The sequence below is a fragment of the Ruditapes philippinarum genome, unplaced genomic scaffold, assembly GCF_026571515.1.
Source record: "Ruditapes philippinarum isolate M1 unplaced genomic scaffold, ASM2657151v2 ctg11684_1_1_1_1, whole genome shotgun sequence".
NCBI classification, from domain to species: domain Eukaryota; kingdom Metazoa; phylum Mollusca; class Bivalvia; order Venerida; family Veneridae; genus Ruditapes; species Ruditapes philippinarum.
Window position 1 is genome coordinate 20777 of NW_026866060.1, and position 11755 is coordinate 32531.

Sequence of the window (11755 nt, forward strand, 5' to 3'; positions counted from 1 at the left end):
AAACTTGGATTATTTAAAACTTAAAAGAAGTCGGAATACCAGGAGTCTGCCTGCCCTTTGCAATGAGGGGATACTTAGTTTTTAGATGTTGAAAGCCTCATGAATGATGGTACCTAGACTAAATCTAGTTGGAAGACGAATTGACATTTAGATAACTACATGTATATCGAGTCACGAACACAAGTTTGAAGTATGTTTGAACAGAACTATATCGAGATGCCAGTTTTTCACTAGGGACATGAGATAACTTATCAAGTTTGAAATATGTATGACCAGAACTTTATTGAGGCACCAGTGTTTCACCAAGAATTTATTAAGAACAGACTTGATTAGGATTACTAACCATTTATACTACCACATCTATTTTAAATATTCCAGCTTAGAGTGCATTATTCAAAAGACTATTACAATGTTTTTAGTACTTAATTTTTGGGCGCTTAAAAATATTCTTTAAATGTAAGTTGATCTTGTCAAATACTTTTATCGTATAGTTTTGATTATACCAGATTTTGAAAATATTTAGATTTTACTACATTTTGAAAATATTTACTACCATATTCTAAAATGGAATATGCATAATTTAACCCCCCCCCCCCCAAAAAAAAAAAAAAAAAAAAAAAAAAAAAAAAAAACACACACACACAAAACCCTATATAATGTATAAAATGTAAAATTAAAATCAATAATGTTTTTCTACCTTAAACTTCTCTAAAAATACAAAAATAATTATTTAAGTAATTTAAATGGTTTTATGGTTTGATACCATAACTCACAGTTCATTGCTGTTGATAGATATTTTAGCCTATATAGACACTTCAGTATGGCTTGTGTGTCTAGGTTTTTTTATTTTGTTATTTACAGAAATTGTTTGATAACAATTTCAGTTGTTTTACGATTTGATAAAAGTTACTTGAATGGAAAAAAGTGGTATATTTTGTGAAATATTTGTTAGACTTGTCCATCAGATCATAAATGCTTGTTTTTTTTCATGATTTTTGCTTTAGATTTGTTATTTTTTGAATGGATTGTCTTCAAACTTGAATACAATAATCTTTTAGGGTAGGTCTTCAAGTTTAATCAGACAGACCTTGACCTTCACTCATAAATGACCTTGATCTTGAACGCCAAATATGGATTTTTTTTGGCTAACGTTGGCTATAACTTTTTATTAATGAATGGATTGACTTCATGTTATAACACAACATTCCTAAGGATAAAACTTTCATGAATATTGACTAAAATTGACATTGGCTCCTTCATGATCCTGACCTTCAAGGTTAAAGTATTGAATTTTGACAGATTTTTGTTATAACTGACTGTAAGATGGTATTTATAAATGGATATATTCATACTTTGACAGAACAACATTTTTGTCAAGAACTTCTAAAAGGTTGAACTGACCTTGACCTTGAGCCTTAAATTATTAAATATTTGTTAAATTGAACAGAACATGAGAGAAGTTTAAAACTAAGTAATAAATTTCTTTCTTTTTTGTATCTAGCTATAACTATAACTATGTTATTTTTAAATGGATTTACTTCATATTAGACACAGTCAGGTCAGCATCTTTATATATATCAGTTTCAAAATGCCTTGACCTTGTCAGTCAAATTATTTAATTTTCTCTGATCATCACTATAATTGGCTTTAGAACTAAAAAAAGTTGAACATGTCCCAAGATAGACAATGGCTCTTGTTTTTAATGCCAACTATGATATAACAGAAGCAATTCTTATTAACATTCTCACATGTATTATGTATAATGCTTGAAGTTTATCTGCATGGTTTTATTTTAGAATTATTTCATTGACAGTTTTTCTATTTACATATCATTTTATGGAATTAATCGATAAGGACACTGATTTACAAGTTTGACCAGAGTTTTGAGGTATAAATTTCATTTTTTATTTAAAATTTGGAATTGTTCTGCTTGAAGTAGAAAATCTGAATGATATCAGATTGAAATACCTAAAATAGATTGCTCTACAAATCTCGAACTTGTATGGAACAAATTGTCTCTGTTATATCTTTTGTGTTTTTTCCTGAAAAAGCCTTAATGTCCCTCCTTTTGCATGTCCTTCGCATTCAGTGCTTTCAGCACTTTGATTACACATTAAGCTATGTCCGGTACATAACTCTAAAACTATAAGAGATACCAACATGCAACTTTGTAGGTAGATACATCTCATTAAGTAGATGTGCAGTGCACAAGAACCATAACTCTGTCTTGCCTAATTTTGGAGTTATTGCCCTTTGTTCATTTTTATACTTTGAACTTTGTCCGGGATATAACTCTAAAACTATAACAGATATCAACATGAAACTTTGTAGGTAAATAGATCTCTTTGGGAAGATCTGCAGTGTAAAAGAATTGTAACTCTGCCTTGCCTAATTTTGGAGTTATTGCCCTTTGTTCATTTTTACACTTTGAACTTTGTCCAGGACATTACTCTGACACTACAAGAGGTATACTTCCCTGTGTCCAAAACCTATTCTTGGAGCATCACCTGGTTCAACTGGTTCTTGTTGTATTTTAATATTGAAATCAATTAGCTTTTCAAATTGACTGATAAAAATTCAAAGCAGAGCTTATCCATTAAAAAAATTCAGATGATTATGGGTAAAATAAAATTAAAGAAAGGTAAAATTGTGATATAAATTTAAACTTGACTATTGGAAGAACAAGGAGCTATTGTTCTCACCCTGGCATATGCGTTGATATCACACTTAAGTTGGTATCTGCAAAACTACTAAAGGGAATGGTTTAAAACTTCACACATTATTATTCACACACAACATGTACAGATGTGGAAGAAACATGTATGTTTGACTTTTTCAGGATGTACAGATGTACTTGAAGGTGTACTGTAACACTCAGAGGAATCAAAATGATGGTACATGTTGTAGTAGTCCTGAACCTACCGTCAATCTATTTCCAGGTTATTTGGATAACAACAGTAGCCACTAGAGTGTTAAAATATTTTTCTATTTTTAGCTCCTATGACCTAGTTTTTCATCCGAGATGACCAATGTTCGAACTCATCCGAGCAATTACTTATACAAGCATCCTGAAAAAGTTTGATGATGATTGAGGCAAAAATTTGACCACTAGAGTATTAACAAACAAATGTGGATGGACGACGGACATTCAACGATCCTTAAAGCTCACCTTGAGCTAGCTCAGGTGAGCTTAAAACAATTTAACAAACTGCAAGTTCTGAAATATTCAAAGAGGGGGGTCATCCTCTATCATTGTAAAACTCATTTACAGTGTTAAATTCGTCCTTCATCTGAATTGATAAAACAGTAAATGAACATTTAATACCTTTCGCACGGCGTTAATAAAATTATCCCAAAAATATTCATACTCAAACATAATTAATTATGTCTCTCAAAATTTTTGGGCGGCCTTCACAGGTCAAACAACCAAACATTACAGGTGCCTAGTTGTGCACATCACCGGCACGTTCCGCTTTGCTGCACAAAATGGCCGTCAGAGCTAAAAATAGGAAAATCTTGTCCGGCCTTCACTGGTCAAACTACTGGTGGGACTTCAATGAAACTTCACATGAGTGACCATACATAGGTTTGGGAGACATATGTTTTTATGACAAAAACCCTTCTAGTTGTTATGGTGCTTAGCAAAAGTTGAGTAATATAGATTAGTCGGAGAACTTAGGATACACGTTGGACTTTCTATGAAGTGAAGCCCGTGGTCTTGGAGGTACACATCGTTTTCACTGACTGGAAGCTTTACAAAAACCAAATTACAATTCTAACAAAAATATGTTGGACGAAATGACATCTGACCAATTGGACATTAATTTTGCAACCTTCGCGGCATAGAAAAAAGAACCCAAAGATTGGTAAGAATATATTCATTTTTATCAAAAAAAAATATTGCAACATAACAAACAAAAATGTTCAGATAACGGATTTCGTGTTAAAGGTAATTTGCAAATAATATAACATGTAGACAGATAGTCAAATATTTACATAGGTCATATACAAATGCCTTTTTTTCAAACAGGTTTTATGCAAAATATTTTTACACAAATGCACACTGTAAATAATGCTTGTTTTTAATACATATGTGGTAAAGTAAGAACAAAAATGTTTGGTCCCTGAGATTAAGTACTTCAACAATATTAAAACAATAATCGTTGAACACGTGACATTCTGGTAATGTTTCAACTATGGCAGTTAGGTTATTGTCATGTTTATGTCCTCGTCGTGTATATTACACCTTTCCTTGCGTACACACGAGCGAGTCGTGCAGCAAGACTTGTAACTACGTCATAGGTTATTGTGTGTAACATTTTGGCTAGGTTAACAACAGAATTAGGCGAGGTATAATCATTTTTTATGATAAAGAAGTTAGAATATTTATCTTCCTGGCAAGGTAGACGCACTGAGATGGCATCCATCGAAACCCGACCTATCACTGGGCACTCCGCACCTGTAATTTTAAAACTTTTCTTAGAATAAACAGAGTAAACTTGTTTTGAAAATTTTTCAAGCAGAAAATTCAAATATGTATCATTTAAAATGAGTTTCTACTGGCATTTTGATGACCATATAGAACATACTATTTCTTTAGAAATAGGCTATATAATATACAGTATATCAATATACTATATATTTATATAAAATACAACACTGATTTCTCAACCATTGCATATTTGATGGTGATCAGATATAGTGAATGAATTACCATTTTCAGTAGTGACGATTCCTTTCCCCGACAACAACCTGTTAAAACCGTCGGCATATCCCAGTGATAAAGTTGCGATTACCTCCCCTTCTTCGCACCTGAAGATGAAAGCAAAATGTAACAGTCATGAATTCCAAAAAAGTGATGAATGCATCCTTCTGTTTCATGTATGTTTAATTGTTATTCACTGCGAGAATCATTCTAATTTGAGATACAACACGCATACAATAAGCATTAAACTGTCCAAATAATGTAATAAAGTACGTTTGTGTGAAGGCATATTTCCTTACATATACATGTATATCAAACAAGAACAATGGTCCTCATTTTTGAATTACCTGTGAGTATTGTCATATCCGACTGTACGTCCTTCTGTCATTGTTTTAACGAGATTAGGTTTCGCCATCCACGACAATAGTGGCCGCAGGCCTAGACAATTGTACATGTCTATTGCGTTTTGTTTCGTATCTGAAAGGGGGGAAATATACTTTGAGAACATTTAAAACTGAAACATTATCGTTATTAAAGTGAATATTTTATATTATATGTAACAAGTATCATCGGTAACCATGCATTTGCCAAGAGGCCTTTCTGTTGGGAAGCCAGAACTGGAAATTTAGTTTCGTGCAAGTCTGTTCTCGTCCTTAATGCATGCATGTATTTCTTCACAATAAAGTTAATACATTGTACTTACTTGTTGGAAAACTTAATATTCTGAATAGATATTCATCCAATTTGTAAAAAAAAACACTTTAAGATGACATGTGTCAAATCACGGTTCCTCTGGATAAGTTGCACATATAATATAAAAGGAATAATAAAACTAACAATGGTGCGAACAAGAAAGAAAAAAACCTCGTCCTATTGTCTTGTCTATTCAGCCTGGTTTTAATTAAAAAGGCCCTCTGGCACAATGACTTCCGGTGTTACTTATTACACATGCGCCTTCCTTTAGAACAAACATATTTCGCTCATAAAGTGCGATACATACCATATTATACTCACAAAATCCAATCTTTTTTTTAAAAAAAATGGTTTCCTGTTTGGTGTCGAAAATCTTGCTTCCTTGACAGAACCTTTTTGAGCGGTTGAACATCAATGATTTAACATTCTGTAAATAGGATACCTGAGTAGAGATTTGGAAATTAGCCCAGTTATGAACAACCAGGTGGCATGTGCATCAACATTTTGTGGGAAAAAATACACACAAAAAACGTCATAGAATTGTCTACATGTATATAAACACCATCTGTGCAATGCTGGATTATAATCCGCTTGAAATCAACAGCTAAGCTGAAAGTCAACTATTTTCTATTAATAACAAAATTCAAAAACAATAAAAGTAATCCGATACGATAACTATTTAATTAATTCTAATTACTAATGTTTTTATTTGGAATAAAATTTCTTTTAAAGTTTCCCACAGATATTTAACCATTTAATATAATTTATTTTATCAGAAATAAAAAAGAAATAACAGTTATTTTGGTGTTTTTTTTTATCATTTTGCGGAAACTAAAAATGATATTTAGGTAAGTTTAAATGAGAAAATTACTACACACCTGGGGGTAGACCGTACATAGCAATCCCTGGTCGGACAAAATCAAGGTCATTCCCATAACCAAGTAGGGTACCAGCAGAATTTGCCACGTGCAATTTTATACCTCTCGGTCTATAAAGAAATATTATACCTTGCATGAATATGTTCCAATTTTATTTATATAAGTGCCAGTGGGCCTTTAAATGATCTCGGCGGTCCGACAAAAATGTTTTGTGATTTCCTGAGCGCGCACTTATATTTTTATCATGCCATTACTATGACAACTGCCTACTTTTTTGGCGTATAACCCTCTTGTGGTTACCGTACTTTCAGAAATTAGCGCCCCGAATTAAAAAAAAATAAGATGCAAAATCATAATAGAGGCATGATAAATAGAATAACAGGTTACTGTCTTTTGAGAAAGGGATTTCTCAGACTCGGCTAGATATGGTCCGGAAGGGGCTCGGCAAGCCTCGCCCCTTCCAGGACCATATCTAACCTCGTCTGAGAAACCCTTTCTCAAAAGACAGTAACCTGTTATTCTCTATTTGTCGGGACACTAAAATTTAGTGGCGTGTAACCGCGAGCAAAAAAAACAAAAACAACTACACATGTTAAGTAAGCTGACTGCAATCAATTTTTACTAGAAATTTTGTAATTTCCAACTTTATCCATTATGTTTTAGGAAACTGTAATGAGACCCTCTGTGCTGTTTACTATTTCTTCAATTTTCATTTGTTCATGAAATGTTTATGAAATATATATCGACTTTAAGCAATGATCTTATTCTATTAACTGACTTGAAATATCAATTGAATAGATTTATTATTCACAAAAACAAACAAAACAACATGTTATACAATAATCAGTCGATATATGACCGTGTTTATAAGGGAACATGTATGTTGCAAATGAACGAAAAATAACACTTTTAACATGGATCACATTTTAACATGTAAGATGTAACATAGATGTAGATCTACTATGCTCAAATTTGATATTATAAAATATTGATAATTGCTAGCTACACTGTCTCTTTGTAAATATAAAATAAACATGTTCCGACTTCATACAAAGAATAAATGTTATGTTTAAAGCTCTACACACTATAGGTGGTAACAATTTAAATATATAGTGTCATTAAAATGGCATTTTTTTAAGTAAAGACCAACTTTACCTGTAACAGGGAATGCAGCTTCCCATACATAGTATATTCATTCTTTTACTAAATAAGGCATATTCAGTAAGAATTTTATAGATTTCAATAAATTTCTACGATTAAAATATTTTACTCAAGGAAGAGCATAGTATATCTTTAACATGCAGAAAGTGTGTAATGGATTTGACCTGCTTTGAATGGGAAACTGTTCATTCAAAAATGAATTTCAATACCAATAATAATATACAGAAAAAGGCTCTTACAAACGCTAATCATTTCGGTTGCAACAGATTATAGGGAAATATGACTTCGATCTTGTGCTCTTAAACAAGGCGCAATCTTTTGAGTTTTACCAGCAAGTCTATATATAGACCTTTTTACAATACGATTTTTCCATAGTAACGAATGTTGCATTTTGCGCATGCGCATTCTGCGTAGGGCAAAAACGATGACTACAATTTATCTCATAGTTAAAGGCTTATTTAAAATGTTAATATATACATTTACGAAACTACGAAGTATTAATAATTCAATGAAAAAAGCGTATGTACAAAAGTCTCCTTTTAAAGATATTGTTGCTAAAATTTAGTTGTTATATGAAATTTTTCAACAATAATTAAGTTGACCTCTTTATTTCCTGATAGAAATATTTCCACATTTTTTACATCAATGTAAATGCCAATGCCAGGTCCGTGGTCGTAAGGGGGAATTCTTTAAAAATCATCTTTTCCATGCCCTTGGCCACAAAGCTATGGAGGCATATTTTATGTTTTTGTTAACAGCTATTTCATATATTTTCTACGTTTTACCTTAAACTACCTCGGAATTGCCTATGAACTTCTACTATATTTCTATTTCAGATTGCGCATGCGCAAGAAAATATTACTTCCGATCGATTTTTCATAGCAACGAACCGCGACGTAAAAAGGTCGATTTTATTATTTCTGACCTATAGTTATTAGCTACTTACCTATATTTAGCGGCCACATTGAGGAAGGTTTCAAGTTGTAGTTTTGTAAATGCTGGATTATCCCAGGCTGCCGCAAAATGGGTCATGATGCTATGTATCTGTATCCCATTACCGGCACAGTACTGTACAATATAAGAAAAATCAAAATTATAAATGTCACAGTACTGTACAATATAAGAAAAATCAAAATTATAAATGTCACAGTACTGTACAATATAAGAAAAATCAAAATGATAAATGTCACAGTACTGTACAATATAAGAAAAATCAAAATTATAAATGTCACAGTACTATACAACAGTAAGCAAGTTATAAAACACAAAAGTGACAGAACTGTACAATTAATTTTATAAGACAGCCTGTCCACTTAAAGTGACAAATGAAAACTAGATCTAGTGATGCTTTAAATAATGTCTTTAAAAAAACCCCTTTTTGAAATGAGCCATTAAAGAAAATTGGAACTAACATGAGAGCAGAATTAGCAACTTACATTGACAATGCCATCTAATACTTCTGGTTGAAAGCCATTTCTCGACATACCAGTGTCAACCTTTAGTACAATTGGGCGCTGATAACTCTTCTGAAATTGAAGAAAATAGATGTTATATTTGTTGTTAGTTCTGAAACAATTGGTAAAAACGTAAACTTTATTTTGAGATTTGACCGCAATAAAAGCAAACACAGCGGGATGACTGTAGCAAGAATTTCCGCTCGGGACTGACCAATGGCCACATAATTGTCCATAATTATTTTTTTAAAACGAATAAGTTAATTACCTGGTACTGTTCTTGAAATATATATTCTGGGCACTCTGAGTACAGAGCCCATTCCCGTAGAAATTCGATGGAACCCACAGTTGGTACTAAGTTATATTCTATTAAATCTGGAATCTCTACCTCACAGGCGTTTCCTGAAAGATAAATTGTATCTGTGAAAACAGAAATGCTGGCTTTGATCCGTTGACTGTAGCAGTCACATAAATTATATCTGTTACACAAATATTATTTTATCATGCTATATATTTTAAATGTTAATAATGTTTTACGTGTACATGTAATCGTTTACTGTAAAACTATAGCCTATAAATACATATACACGCACTTAATAAAACTTTCTTTTGAAGTGACATGGCTAACGCGTCAGACTAGTAATTTAAGGGTCGCCAGCTGCGTATAGAATCAAACCCCGTCAGGGCCAAACCGTTGTTTCTTTGAACAAGAAACTATACACCCATTACTCAGTACTGATTGTTTCGAGAGCAGCGTCCTTCACAATCGATCTAAAATAAATATAAACAAACACGTATTTTCAACAATAAACGATTGTACTAACAATTGAACCCTACCAAATATTTGTATGTATGTATCGATTCCAGCTTGCCTAAGTTCGATCCCCTCACCAGGTGACGCTACGGCAAAGTGTCTAATTCCAATGTCTATGAGGTGCTTGGCAAGTTCTACACTACCGTGTCCGTAGGCGTTACCTTTAACTACGGCAATTATATCTACAACAGACAAGAAACGGTGTTAGATGATACTGCATTTTTTATTTTATATTGCGACTGTACTGCTTTTATGATATTTAAGTTGTTTTTCAGGTCCTTATTGTTAAATAGTTTTTAAGCCCCCGAAGGGAGGCATATTAAAATCGCACCGTCTGTCTGTCTATGCGTCCCCACTTCATTCGTGTCCGGACTGTTACTTTGTCATACATCGAGGAATTTTTAAATAGCTTGGCATAAATGTCTACAACATCAAGACGATGTGTCGCGTCCATGAACCATGTAACTTCTTTCAAGGTCAAGGTTACACTTATACTTTGAAGGTAATCATTCTTTCGAGGAGGGTTTGGAGATACACATTCATGTCTGGACTGTTACTTTGTCATGCATAGAAGGATTTTAAAATAACTCGGCACAAATGTCTACCACACCAAGACGATGTGTCGCGGCTAAGGCTGATGTCCGTCTGTCCGTCCGTGCGTCCCCACTTACACGACAGTCATGTCCAGACTGTTACTTTGTCATGCATTAAGGGATTTTGAAATAACTTGGCACAAATGTCTATCACATGACATCGTTGTGTCGCATCCAAGAACCACGTCCTTATTAAAGGTCAATGTCACACTTATATTTTGAAGGTTCAAGTTATCACAATAAGAGATTATAGGTGCACACATTCGTGTCCGGACTATACTTTGTCATGCTTTGAAGAGTTTAAAAATGACTTGGCACAAATGTCTACCACATCAAGACAACATGTCGCGTCCAAGATCCATGTCCCTACCTCCAAGGTCAAGGTCCAATAGTTTGAAGGTACTTATGCTCATAAGAAAAGTTTGGAGGCACACATTAGTTTTCAAACTGTAACATTGTCATGCATTGAAATATTTTAAAATAACATGGCAAATATAAATATCAACCACATCAAGATGATGTGTCACGCCCATGACCATTGTCCCAAGGTGTTAAGTTTGCTATAAATAGCACTTCATTTCACAATACTAAGCAGTTAATTAGTACTTTCATTCTCTTTTCCTCTCATAATACCTGCATGCTTAAGAAACCTTACGGGGGCATTCATCACTTGCATAACAGCTCTTGTTCGATATAAAATGTCAGCTCGTTCGTTAACAAATCTAACAAGACTGCAGTACTTTAAAAGTAATATTATCATTAATAAAGGGAAGAATTGTCGCAAAATGCGCCCGTCACAAAAGCTTTAGACAGAGATGTGGGCATTATAGCTATGCATAAAGGAGATAGCTCTTGGCAATATCCTGACAATATCTGGGTATTTTATCATCTCTAGTGACATGGACCTTGAAAATATTAACCTAAATATCATGTGTCACATTTGTAGTCATGATCAATAATTGATGACTAAATGGGCCATGTACACATCTTCTGTTTTTATCTTAGCTTTGACCTCATTATGTGACATTGACTATGGTAGCAGGGACCTGCATTTTGTGCACAATACTTAGCCTCACAATGGCGAATATTTGTGCCATGTAACATTAGAATCCCGCAATGAATGTAGAAGTTTTGATACGAAATAGCATTTTTCGATGACCTCTAAGTGTGACCTTAACCTTTAACCTAGAGACCTAGTTCATGCACGTGACACTGCTTCTCACAGTGCAAAAACATTTCTATGAAGTTTCATTAGAATCCCGCCACATGTGTAGGCGATATGCCCTGGTCAAAATTTGTATGTTTTATCATTTTCAGTGACCTTGACATATATTGACCTAAATTACAAGTGTCACAGCCATCATCGCAATCATAATAATGATCATTTATGGTACAATCTCTCAATAAATGATGAATAAATGGTCCGAATACATATTTTCATATTTTCTATCTGAACT

At 33.4% G+C, this 11755-nt stretch overlaps 1 protein-coding gene across 2 annotated transcripts; it reads right to left on the reverse strand.

Annotated features, from left to right (window-relative positions):
* Nucleotides 1-3859: 3859 nt before the first annotated feature.
* LOC132731142 (alanine racemase 2-like) lies at nucleotides 3860-10599 on the reverse strand. Of its 2 annotated transcripts, none has more exons than XM_060717268.1 (8): nucleotides 9729-10599; nucleotides 9160-9293; nucleotides 8874-8960; nucleotides 8384-8505; nucleotides 6277-6386; nucleotides 5053-5182; nucleotides 4715-4812; nucleotides 3860-4459 (listed from the first exon to the last, which is right to left on the reverse strand). In XM_060717268.1, the coding sequence occupies exons 3-8, from the start codon at nucleotides 8919-8921 to the stop codon at nucleotides 4221-4223; spliced, it is 747 nt and encodes a 248-aa protein (XP_060573251.1). In that variant the 5' UTR covers nucleotides 8922-8960; nucleotides 9160-9293; nucleotides 9729-10599; the 3' UTR covers nucleotides 3860-4220. The 2 variants fall into 2 exon arrangements, with proteins under 2 accessions (XP_060573251.1, XP_060573250.1); XM_060717267.1 differs by having other exon boundaries at nucleotides 8874-8963; nucleotides 9729-10594.
* Nucleotides 10600-11755: the final 1156 nt, after the last annotated feature.

Bases quoted from the DNA above. Each gene is read 5' to 3' on its own strand.
- LOC132731142 (XM_060717268.1), bottom strand. From the start codon at position 8,921: ATGTCGAGAAATGGCTTTCAACCAGAAGTATTAGATGGCATTGTCAAT. The intron at 8,506-8,873 runs GTAAGTTGCTAA...TATATTGTACAG, and splicing joins TATTAGATGGCATTGTCAAT to TACTGTGCCGGTAATGGGAT. The intron at 5,183-6,276 runs GTGTGTAGTAAT...CCCCCCTTTCAG, and splicing joins TATGTACGGTCTACCCCCAG to ATACGAAACAAAACGCAATA.